The 12729-nt window shown below is 44.1% G+C and overlaps 1 protein-coding gene across 1 annotated transcript in view; it reads left to right on the top strand.

The window, feature by feature from the left end:
• Positions 1 to 8328, top strand: part of LOC138246937 (elastin-like) — a 34272-nt gene extending 25944 nt beyond the window's left edge. The window contains exons 9-14 of the mRNA XM_069201685.1: positions 1659 to 1712; positions 2036 to 2095; positions 4220 to 4312; positions 5328 to 5372; positions 6013 to 6069; positions 6448 to 8328. Of these exons, the coding sequence (XP_069057786.1) occupies positions 1659 to 1712; positions 2036 to 2095; positions 4220 to 4312; positions 5328 to 5372; positions 6013 to 6069; positions 6448 to 6473 (335 nt within the window). The 3' untranslated portion in view covers positions 6474 to 8328. The remainder of the gene's footprint in view (positions 1 to 1658; positions 1713 to 2035; positions 2096 to 4219; positions 4313 to 5327; positions 5373 to 6012; positions 6070 to 6447) is intronic.
• The last annotated feature ends 4401 nt before the right edge of the window (positions 8329 to 12729 follow it).

The following is a 12729-nucleotide window of genomic DNA, read 5'->3' as shown; positions in this document are numbered from 1 at the left end:
ATGCTTTGGCATTAAGGGCCGGATATAGAGTTTGGTGGACGGGTTCCTCTGTCGCCAATGTGACGGATATTCTCTCCGCCGTATTAGAATGTCCGTAGGATATATTGGAATTGGAATACAGTGGGCGGGATACCCGTTATGTTTGTGTAACTCCATCCGCCAAACTCTAAATCAGGCCCTGAGTTACTTAGATAGGTGACTCGGGTTCCAGGCTTTGGAACTTTAGCTTAAATACTTGATAGCGAGAAGAAGGATAACAGGAAGGATATCATGAATTTCCCTTAATGGGCAGAAATAAAGAGCTAAATTAAAATCAGCAGTCACTGGGGAGAAAGGAGTGAAGAGACCCGAATCATTGATGGACTCCTCTTTGAAAGGACATTTTGAAAATTGTGTTGAAAAGAAGAGGTAATCTCTGATTTTGTAAATAAAAGTTGAGCGAACGCCTTTCCTTGGGTATCTGCTCTGATGTTATCTGCTCTGACTCACTGTTCCTTCAATGATATTGACTCTTGTTGTTCAGAAGAAGATGGACTTTTCCTCGAGGCTGATGTTTAATCTGGAAAGTATAAAAGAGTTCTTGGTGGTTTTTGTTGAGCATGCTCTGATCTGGGTGAATGTCCGTTGTTACTTTGTGACACTTTACTTTTTGGTACTTTACAAATCAGTATTTACTTCTGATAACTTTACATCGCATTATAAGATACCTCTATGTAAAGTACAACTATAACACATATGATTAGATTCCATTTGTCTTGTTACTTCCTCTTCCCAAAAACAATTTTTAAAACATAAAATTCCTGAAAAAATATTTCTACATACCCATAATGAACCCTAAAAATAAATTGTCCAAATACTTAATTACCCTCATTCCATTTAAAAACCCTCACAAATAAAACACTACATCACACAACTTAAACCATCCTTGAGCCCTAAAAAGCCCTTACGACCCCTAACGTCAACCCATCCGTGAGCCCTAAAACCCCGTTACTAACACTACACTCACCCCACCCCGAGCCCCAAAAACCCTTACTTCTCCTATACTCAATACATTACTGAGCCCCAAATAAACCCTTACGAGTATATTCAACGCAATCCAGAGCCTTAAAAACCCATTCTACCCCTACAATCATTCAATCCCTAAGCCCTAAACTTCCCTATTGCTGCTATCCTCAACCCATCCCTGGAGCCCAAACACTGAATACTAACTATTGCAAAGTAACAGCTTGCAACATATAGTAACACAATTTAACAACTCCTGATACAATTTACTTTGATATAAAACACTGTAGTGAAGGTACCATGATGTAGTGACTGTGAATTAACAGTAACACACTGTTCTCTGCATTGGAGAGAGGGCCATATGTCTGCAGCAGGGCCAAAGTAGTAAAAATGAGCCAAAAGGTTCCAGGCACCTAAGCTGCAGATGTGGGAGGACCTGCCCAATGACCCTGAGGAGGGCCAACAGGTCAACTGGGGGCAAGACCAACTATACATGCACAGCCAGAACAAGCTAGAATGCTTTCAGATTGGTCCAAATGTGAAATCTCTATCCCTTCCTCTATTTGTCACCCTCTGTTTTAGTCCTTACCCAGTTTTATTCCTCTTCACACCCTTTCCCGTCACTGCTCCTGCATCTTTATCTTGTTTTGCATTAGGTGCAGCTCAGCTTCCATATGGTGGCCAGCCTGTAGTCCCCACTGGATTGGATGGTGAGTTGGCACAATCAGGTATTATTCTCTCTGTATCACGTCAAGATAAAAAAAAAGCATCTACAAAAGAATTAAACATGGAGCATGATTCAGATTTAGCATTATGCTTAGATTTAGAATTGGTTTAATTTGTTTTTTATGTTTGTTATGCACATTTTCAAAAATGTAGTTGTGGACATTGTAATTATGATTAAAAGTATGTTTTGAGTATAATTATTTTTAGGCATTGTAGTTTATGCACTGTAACCCCCAAACATTCCCTTTACCTCTCCCATTGTGTTTCTACCGCTCCCTTACACTGCGTTATTTGACCTTGATTTCAGGCACTGTCAGTAACATGGGGTATCTGAATGGAGACGATCAGCCTGCGGGACTGGCGCCTGGTGAGATATTGGCGACACTGTGCATTATAGAACAAAACCTACGAGGACAAGCCCCACCTCCTCCCCCCTGCTCTGAGCAATGTCTACGGCATTACTAACCCTTCTGTTGCCCGGGATGGGGTGCCCCATCCTTCGCTGGTCTGCGTGCATGCGGGTATCTTTTCTAACAACTGGGCAATTCTAGAAAGCTCAGTGACTGGTGATGCATAGCGGTGACCTGAGGGAGGGCTTAGTGCAGAAATCAAACTCTCCAATATCAGAACTGGGTTCCTGGGCCTTCCAAAATGGTCTTGGTGCAGTGCCAAAAACCCTGTTAGATTGCATTATGTTGTTTTCATTCTTCAAACTTCCTCTTTCCCTTCGACAGAATGTAGTCGATGGGTTGGGTAAGTTGCCAATGCTGGGATGTCGTCGAGGTCAAATAATGCGCAACCATGGTCATTTGGGGAATGGAGGTCCAATATGATGCAAGGTTCCTTTGCCTCATTGAATGTTTTTTTTCTGTGCAGTTTACATGAGCACAGAAAGAAAGCTTGATTTTGCTCCAGCTGCACTGACGAGGTGGAAAGTGGAAGTGTTCACATCCTGGCCTGGATTTTAGTGGTCCCAGTTGTGAATCGATTTGGATGGAATTGTTGAGAAAGCTGGATATCTCTGCTTCAGGCATTACTTTTTTACCTTCTCCAATAAAGGTCATCAGTACTTGGATCTTCTTCCTTCAAAGGCAGCACACCTTCACCGTAAGGTGTCAGTAGCATCCCCATTTGTTGCCTTCATCCTCTGGGACTCCCAGTTACCTCCACAGTTCACTTCTGAGAAGAGACAATTGACAGTGCTTACCATAGATGATACTAGGATTTCCCCTCCCCTCCCATTACTTTAATCTTCCGATATCAGCTACTCCACAGGGTAACCCAAGACCAGAGTCCTGCTCACTGGATGAAGACATCCCAAGAAGCAGTGCATTTTAAGTTGAGAGGTTCTGAGGTTCACAAATAATAGGAGGGCTCAGGGGGTATCGTATCCCAGGAAGTGATAGTGGACATGCCAGGGTTCAGTTTGCAGGAGGATTATTGAGATATGGAATGTGAGGTATAATAACCAGAAGAAAAGGGCCGGCCTTGGTATGACTCTATATTACCTGTGAAGCCCCATTTGGAGTAACGTGGTAGCTTTTGGGGACCACATATGGAGGACCATGCCCAGTTCTGGATATATCATCTAGCCAATTGTGTTTGTTCAGGAGCTCATGGAGACACAAGAACGTAAGCATACAGCAGACAGTCTTGGGACAGGCAGACAGAAAGGAGGCTAGTGTGAACCACAAGGTATATGAGAAGAGAAGGGAAATTCGAAACATGTCAGCACTGGGGTAAGGATGGACAGGAAGAAATTAATAAACATTGACCAAACTTAGTGTATCTATATGTAATGTGAATTTAAAGCATACCCAACTGAAACGTTTTGAGAAATAATGTTTTTGGGAAAATTAGAGCTATTTTGTGTCGAATCTCGATATACATTTCATGCTAAGTGGCTGGTTTACTTGATTGAATTGCTATTACAAAAGTTTTAAGGCACTTCTCAAGACTCCTATGATGAGGGCATTGTTTCATGTCACAGTGAACAGATACATAGCTTTTCTCACATGTGAAGGAAGAGCTGTCTGCTTTCAGTTCACAAATATTTTGAGAACTAGAGGTCACAGTGTAAGACTTGATGGTGAGAGTTAGAAATATTGCTTTCACATAGACCTATAAAGAATGCTCAAAACAGTCACAGTCTCTCCAGAGCGGCAGTGGAGACAAAGAAGGAAAATAAAGTAAAAAAGGCCTGAAGTATACAATAGGCGATAACCTTATTAAGAACGTAAGCACCATCAGAGGCCAGACGAGTCTGTGTCATGAGGAGACAGGAGAATTAGTAGATTAAATTGGCCTGGCGTGCATAATCTGCAGCCATAGTCAATGTTACTATAATCATATTCCCACTCTTCTTTAGGACCCACTCCCAGAGCATCCAAGTAGGAGCAGGTCGTTATCTTACCCTTTTGAAGTGAGAAATGATAAGCCATTAAAGCAATGCTTGGAGGTGCTAATATTGTGAACATTCTCGACTTCCCAGGAACTCTGGCTCCATTGCAGGAGGTGCAGGGCCACCAGCCACTCCCGGAGTATGCAGCTCAGTCCAAATCCATGAACACAAAATCCAGCAAAGGTATCAGGGTGGTGGGGTGAGGGAGGTGCGGGAAGGGAAACTGGAAGGGCAGAGGGGTATGACACATTATTAGGCTTTTGCTCCATCATTATCTTCCCACCGAGGCTGCAAAGCTGACTTGACAAAGAGTAAGCTTGCAGGGATGGTGTGCTCCATAAGGCTGTCCACTGGAAGCACACACCACCTCTTCGGCTCCCCACTTCCTATGTAGGCTTCATTTCACTATGGTGAGACAGAATTGGGATGTCCTTATTGCGGGCAGGATTCTCAACATAAATTAGGTTTATCTTTGGAGTGGTTGAAAATCACAGGGGCCTGAACCCTGTTCTTGAGAGCTTTGAATTTTGAATTGTCCTTTAACTGCTTGCTTGCTGCTTCTCTGTCATAGCGGCCTGACATGTAATGCTTCAGCTTTCCTTTCGCAAGGCTTCTGCTTGTGGAAAACACCAAACAATAAAGATGCACAAGAGCCTCCTGACTTAAGTCAGTTTGCAAAGTAAGGATGGAAGTTGGGACAACATTCGGCTTATGAGGTGAGATGCACACATAGTGCCATTGGGTCTCCTTACAGGGGAATCCTGGATTGGAATATACCATGCCCTGCCATGATAGTTTGGCACATCCTACTTTTGCCTCCTCTTTACAGGAGAGAGTTTAACATCCCTACATTGCTCCAAATCGGTAGAGAATGAGCGTTGTCACCTCACCTATATTGAGCAGGGTTGATTTAGTCCCCAACCCTTTCTGGGGGATGCTGAGAGCTCCACCCCCTTCTATTAAAGACTGGGTCATTCTCTGAGAGATCCTGATAGGAGACACTTAGAGCACATACTGTGAGATGCTGCAGTATTACTTTAGAGCGCCTACTGGGGGAAACAGGGACATCCCCACACTGCCCAATGTGGGAAGAGACTGCCATTTCCACCGATTTGCGTCCTTCCATACAGCCTCCTACCAGGAGAGATAAACTACCCTTCTGACTCTCAATTCTGACCCACTGACTTTTTTTTCCTAGCTGGATATGCACAACTAGGAGCCGGACAAATTCCTAATCCATACGGTAGGTCACTTTTTTATTCAATACTTGTACAGAGGGAGGTGGGAGGTCTATGGATGCTCAAGTCGCTAATAAAAGAGAGTCTAGTCTAACTAGCAAAGTGAGAATTTAGCAGACTAATATATAAGGCTTAATTTGGCTGGTAACATAGCCTAGTGGATTAATGTACCACAGCAGTTGTCTTAGTGTAATCTCTCGGTCAAGGATTGAAATTCCTTGTGGACCTACTCAGCTATTCATCCCTGTAAAGGAGATTAAATTATGAAAAGGAGATTAAATTATCATTTTTGACTTTGAAATAAATCATGCATTTTTGTGTGTTTGAGAGTTAATTTATATTCTGGAATGAGCTTTACTAAAGGTAAATATTAGTATTTTCATTATGAAGTAAAAACAACTAATGAGTAAGTGACACTGCTTGATAGAATAACCTGATAGTATACCGAGGTAATTTGGTGTACAGGAACAAGTGAGGTTTTCGGAAATGCCAGTGCCTGTAAAATTTGATCAGGCGTGAGGTCAGCCACATTCCATGCAACTGTTGACAGTAGCCAATAAAGTAGGCCAATGAAGTAGGCCAGAGTGAGAGGCAGAATAGGTATGACTGCACACTTATGTCACAGGCTTTCTCCTACATTTCCAGGTGGCAAAGAATCTAAATATGGAATGAATGGCTACTTGGGAAATGGAGGTTATAGAGGTGAGTACCAAGCTGGGGCGGAGAGAGCTGGGTTGGGTAGTCTCTGGGAATTTGTGTAGAGATTAACCATCTATTCACATCTTGGATAAGATGTGCTTAAGGTATTGACAGTTGGATCCAGAACATGTTATCTCTAGCATTGGTTGGGCATATGGGGGTGGCACACGGTTGCAGATCTGTCACCACTATAGTGGTAAGCCTCCTTGCATTGACACAGATGTAGAACCTCTGATTTCTAGAATTGGATGGTCACCTGGGATTGGCACAGTGATATAAAAAGAAGCACCCTTGGTGATGGATGGCCTCAGATGAGTGGACTCTTGCATTAGGATTGCTGTGCTGCAGCACCCACACCATCTTGTTTATTCTTCCCTGCAGGTGGATGTGCCAATGGTAAATGTTAAAGGGAGATGCACAGAAGTGCCAGAAGGCCTGCCACAGACAACAACAGAATCCTAGCTCCAACCACAGACCTCTTGAGCTAGAGCTCCTCATATCTCTGTTTTTATCACTGTTTTTTATGTTGTGTTTGTAATCAGTGTCCATATTTTTTTACTGTATTTTCATGTGGGGTGAAGTGGTGGTGGGAAGGGTCTGGGGTGTGGAGAGGGGACAGCACAACAGGGCACATGACTGGGGCAATTCAGGGGCTCTGTCTCTTAGTAAATTATTGTTAAACATTCAGGGGCATATTTAAGAAAAGTGCAGCACCACTTTTCTTGCGCCCTTTACCGTCCCCCTACCGCCACCATGTGTGTGTGCCATATTTAAAATACGGCACACCACGGCGAGGGCAAGCATTGCGCCACTTTGTAAATATGGCGTAAGGATTTTGGCCCTTATTGGGACACATTAACGTAAACAAAGTACGCTAATGTGGCGCAAGGAGGCGCTATGGGCTCTTATATATGCCCCTCAATTTTTAATCTTGCAGGAAATATCCTTGAGTAAAGAATGGTTGGGGTGGTTTACGTCTAACAGGGCTAGAGTGAACCCTGCAGTTGGTAAAAGAAGGCCTCTGGTAAGGATGGACCACAGTATAATCGAACTACAATCTTGTAAGAACTTGACCCCAGTAAAATGGTTGGAGAAGGTTATTAGGTCTGCAAAGGGTGGCACATGTAAATGTACCTCAGGATAAGGAAGGCTTCATAGTGGGAGAAACTTCTTGGTGAGTGGGTGCGGGAAAGCCTTTGGTAGGAGAGCACTTTGTGTAATATTACTTGTGACAGGTAAAACAAATGATTCTAGAGAGGAAAATGCCTCAGATGGTAAATGCGCCTCATGTGGTGAAAGGGCTATGATTAGGGAAAGGGCATTATGTTCGAAAAGTGCCTCGATGGGAAAAGCCCTCTGGTGAGAGAGCGTCAAGCAGGGATGATACCTCCGGTGGGGAAAGTGCCTCTGGGGAGGGAAGTGCCTCAGTTGGAGAAGTGCTTCTGAATTAAATAGCCCCTTTGAGTGTGAGCTCCAGCTACATTTCATATTAAGCCAGTGCTTAATATGTAAAAAAAATAAGTGCCAGGACACGGGGTATTCTGCTGCAGGTGGTGCCACCCACATATTGCCAAACACTACTGCAAAATGTCAGTGCTAGCATTGCCTACTAACCAAGAGACTTAAACAAGTGTGACAGTTTGGACTATTCCAGGTCACACCAAGTTGTGGGGATGGTGTAGAAGTGCTAGTTTTATCATTTTTTTAATTACCTTTAATTGCTAAATACTGAACTGATCTTCTCTATCAACAATAGGCTGAGATTGCCACCATGTGGTGTACTGTCATAAACAAGTGTCAATGTTTAATGATAAGTGCTGGTGCCGAGCAATGGCAACCACTGGCACAAATTAAGCTCTTGAGAATACATTTTCTCTGTTCTCTATTATTATTCCTGCACCCATGTAGCATCTTGTGTGGGTGATGTGCCTAACACGGATGATTCCAACAAGTGATGTCAGCAATGGTACCAGAGTGTATATGCTGAATGCCAGTGACAGTAGAAGACAAGATCATGCTTCTGGTACCAAACACCAGCTCTGAAATGTATGACTATCAAACTTATTTAGAGACACCCACAGGATCCTTACATTGGGCCGGTGTGAAAAATTCTGGTAACGGACTGCGACACAAGTGACTTGTGTTATCGAAGGACCTCCCTGAAACACTTTTCTAATGTTTGTAAGACCTGGAGGAATGTCCATGTGATCATCCATCATCTATGCTCACCTCAACCACATAAATAAAAACCTAAAACAAAAACTTGTGTATCGTCAGTTAAGTCTGTGTGTGCCATAGCGATCGCTTCACTGCTTCTGCACGTGTATATGAGCACTGAGGAATTGTGATGTATGTGTGCCCAAAACAGATGCTTCTTAGTTTATGGGCAGGAGGTAACCTCCTTTAATCGTATAGGAGCACTGAGAAGACCTCATTTATGTAGAACCATCGAGAAGAACCCATGAATAACTAACTACCTTTGCACTGTTAAGAGCTCATCCATATGATTATAGAAGTACTCTGTAAACCATACACATACATATATACGCACACAACCACATGGCCGCTGAGCTGACTTCTACTGCAAGTAGATGTGAGGGAACCTCATGTGTACACAGACTTCTTGCATGTGGTCAAGGCATATGGCAGCCAGTCAGTTTCTACCTCTAGCTAATGAAAATGCCTGACAATGTGTTATGGGGTGTTGGGGCACAGATCCTGCTGCAAAATGTGTAGCCCTTTTGAGCCGTATCTGCAACACCCACCCCCCAAGAAGTATATTTAGGTAATGGTTTGACCTGCTCAGTGAACTCGCATCATGACAGAAGTGCAGAGTATTTCTGGCTCTCATCCAAGACTTTCTCCACCATCTTTATTGTATGTCACTTAGTGCCTCCACCGAGTTATCGGGGTCTTCGAACCTTAATATACTTATCATTTTGTCAGTAACAACTTTTGCTCAGTTGTGTCCGTGCCCTATGCACAAGCTGTAGTGCAAAATATGCCAACTAGTTAGAACCTTATCTATCCGTAAGATGCTGCTGACGTCATCCAATCAAGGAATATGCAAAATAAAAATTAACATTCATTTTGGCCGTAGCAGTTCTCGAAAGGTAAAAATTCAGATTACACTCTAAAAAATTGTTCTTCCGATCTCAGTATCCTGACCAACTTCAGTTCCATCTAGCTAATAGCTATGTCTCCTAAAAAGGATTCAACTCTCCTGACACTACTTGGAAGAAAATGTTTTGCTAGAGCCCTCTCAGTCAGATTTTCGACCAACACACAGTGGCAAAGCAGCACTGCTGGTAATGTCAGACAAGCTCAGAATTATCTGGGAGCAAGGAGATCCCACCCTCTGGTCCTTCCAGACCTGTCTGTGGCTTTTGACACCATCTCCCGCTCAGACCTTTTCTCCCGCCTGCCTACTTTGGCATCTGGAAGTCAGATTTGAAAGGGCTTCATTCTTTTCTTTCGGATAGATCTCAGATGGTCATTTTCCCCACTTTTGGTCTACACCTGACTCCATCCATATCTCAGGGATCCTTCTTCAGCTCGACTTTATTTAATATCTACATGTACCCACTTTCCTATTTGATGCGCTCTTTTAGATTCAACATTGTTTCCTATGCAGAAGACACCCAAATCACTGTGTCCTTTTCTGAATTTTTTTCAGAATTTCATTCAAGAAAACTTTCGGGCCTCCATGGTAGCCGTCTCTAAGTGGATGAGTCTGAATTGTGTTAAACTCGATAGGGACAGGATTTTGGTACTTCTGTCTGGCAAACAGTCCTCGGTCTGGTCACTGTTCTGGTGCCCTACTAAGCTAGAACTCTCACCCATTCCTGTAAACTCCACCAAAAATTAGGTGTAGTTTTAGACATCAAGTTGTCTTTTTCAACCCAAAATAGTTGCATGACTGCAACGTGTTTCCAAATACTGAGAATGCCATGTAAGTTCTTTCCATGGCTTCCATCCACATCACACAAACCGTAGATCAAGCTCTCCTCTCCTCCCGCTTTGAGAATTTGCTTTATCAGGGTGCACAACGCTATATCTTACACAGAGTTCAGGTTGTTAAGCACCTGCCTGCCTGCCTCTTTCTAGATCTCCCCCACAAGCTTCGATCTCTGCTCATCTTGAAGCACTACATTGGCTTACCCTCCACACACATACCATCTTTAAAGTTCTCAGTTTTACTTACAGAGCATTCAATAATACTGGGTCAGCTCACTTCAGGAAAACATATTCTTGCCACCAGCCTCCGTCAACAAACTTGCTATCCCAAGGAACAAAATATGCAGACGGTGGCGGCAGATCCTCCTCATATCAGCTTAATACTGGTATTATCTTGTTGATCTTTTCAGTATCACCCTGGTTTCAGTCTATTGAGGAACAAACCTAAACTGGGGCATTTCCAGCTTGCTTAATCCTCTCTGACTAGCTGTGTTACAACCCCAGTATACCATAGGGGTAACTATTGTGCTTTATAAATCAAGCCTCATTCATTAATTCATTCATTCAATTCCACTCCTTTGGACTAGGGGCCTTCACTCTCCCTAGCAGTGATATAGAAGTATCCTACAGATGCTTTAGAGTTGTAGTTAGCAGTGACACAGCGCAGAGGGGCAGATTTACCAAAAAAGTCACCCAAAGCAGCACAGGGAGGGAGCAGGAGAGCACCATATCTACAGAGATATGGCTATTTCTGCCCCCTCCCTAACACCGACACAGAATTTTGCTGCTGTGCACCATGCGCACACCTTTGTGCCATAGTGCAAGGGTGCGTGTGAGAGTCTAGCATATGCTTTGTACTGGAAAAGTTCACTTCCAGTGCAAAATACTATGCCTAGACAATTTTTTTAACTTTTTCTACTTTGCACCTGTGCTGTACAGTGCAACACACATGCAAAGTCAAAAGGTGTTATTTTTTTACGCAAAACCTCGCCCCACATTTTTGATACTTAGGCCCATATTTATACTTTTTGACGCACAACTGCGCCAACGCAGTTGTGCGTCAAAAATTTTAACGCCATTCCAAAGCGCCATGCGGGCGCCTTATTTATTGAATGACGTTAGCCGGCGCTGCGGACTGGTGTGCGTAAAAAAAAAAGACTCACACCAGGCAGCGCCGGCGTAGGGGAAAATGGAGCTTGGGCGTCAAAAAATGGGGCAAGTCAGGTCTGAGGCAAAATTTTGGCCTCAACCCGATTTGCACCATTTTTTTTTATACCGAACCCCCATTGAAATGACTCCTGTCTTAGCAAAGACAGGAGTCATGCCCCCTTGCCCAATGGCCATGCCCAGGGGACTTATGTCCCCTGGGCATGGTCATTGGGCATAGTGGCATGTAGGGGGGCACAAATCAGACCCCCCTATGCCACAAAAAAAATACGAAAAAAATACTTACCTGAACTTACCTTAACTTCCCTGGGATGGGTCCCTGCATCCTTGGGTGTCCTCCTGGGGTGGGCAAGGGTGGCAGGGGGTGTCCCTGGGGGCATGGGAGGGCACCTCTGGGCTCCTTTTGACCCAGGCGTTAAAAAACGGCGCCCATCAGGCTGGGCGCCGTTTTTTAAGGCCTGCCCCCTCCTGTGCGTCAAAATGACGTCACAGTATAAATATGGGGCACAGGCCTTAAAGTCATTTTTTGGAAGGGAACGCCTACCTTGCATATAATTAACGCAAGGCTGGTTCCCCCTTCTAAAGAATTACGCACATGGTGGAACTTTGACGCCCGCGGGGTCGGACGTCAAAGTATAAATATGGGGCAGTGTTTGTGCCGAATGTGCGTCAAAAATTTGGACGCACATTCAGCGCAAACAGAGTATAAATATGCCCCTTAGGGTTTTGCCTCAAAAAGTGTGGGTGATTGCATCAGAATGCCCTTTTAACACCCCTTGACGCTACGTAATGCAAAGCACCGCTACTTTGTGTTACTTTTAGTCAACTTCCAGCGCAAAACAAGTTTTGCACTGGAAAGTAAATAATAGAAAAACATTTTGTTCTGGTGTGCGGCACTTTTATGATGCAGACCCAGCACAAAATGTTAGTAAGTCACCCCAGAATGTCTTAATTGTGTGAGGTTCAATTCTTCCTACTTCACAAGGGCTCATGTGATAGGTTGTGCTATGTGTCCTTTGCTGGGAAACTAGCCTGCAATTATCCAAGAGCTTGGTTATAAATAGGACTCGTCTGCATGGCTGGAGTGCTCAGATCCTACCTTCTCATCTCACTCAATGAGATTGGTACCCGTTTTAGTGGTGGCCAGCATCACAGACCTCACTTGCTACCTACAAAGAAGTAAATGACAGGGGCAGCTTCCGGGAGCGAGCTGGGAGAGTTACAGGCCAAAACAAATACATTAATAAATAAAAAAACACCTTTTTCGCCACTCCAGTCCTCCACTGCCCTGGCTCCCAGCCTGCCCTGAGTCCAATCCTAACGCTGCTTTCATGTTGCTAGCAGCATGAAAACAGCAATAGGATTGGATACAGCACCCAGCCAGGGGGCTCGGAGGCAGAGTGAGAGTCTCTGCCTGCTGTCTCCAGCCCAGCAACACAGTGCCGGGTTGGAGAGAGCCCAGTGAGCATGTGTGTTTGGCAAGCCCGTCACGGCCGGCCAAGAATACATGCGCACTGAGGGGAGTCCCCTTTGCGCTCT

Source organism: Pleurodeles waltl, chromosome 7 (assembly GCF_031143425.1).
Source record: "Pleurodeles waltl isolate 20211129_DDA chromosome 7, aPleWal1.hap1.20221129, whole genome shotgun sequence".
NCBI classification, from domain to species: domain Eukaryota; kingdom Metazoa; phylum Chordata; class Amphibia; order Caudata; family Salamandridae; genus Pleurodeles; species Pleurodeles waltl.
This window is presented reverse-complemented; position numbering and strand designations above follow the sequence as displayed.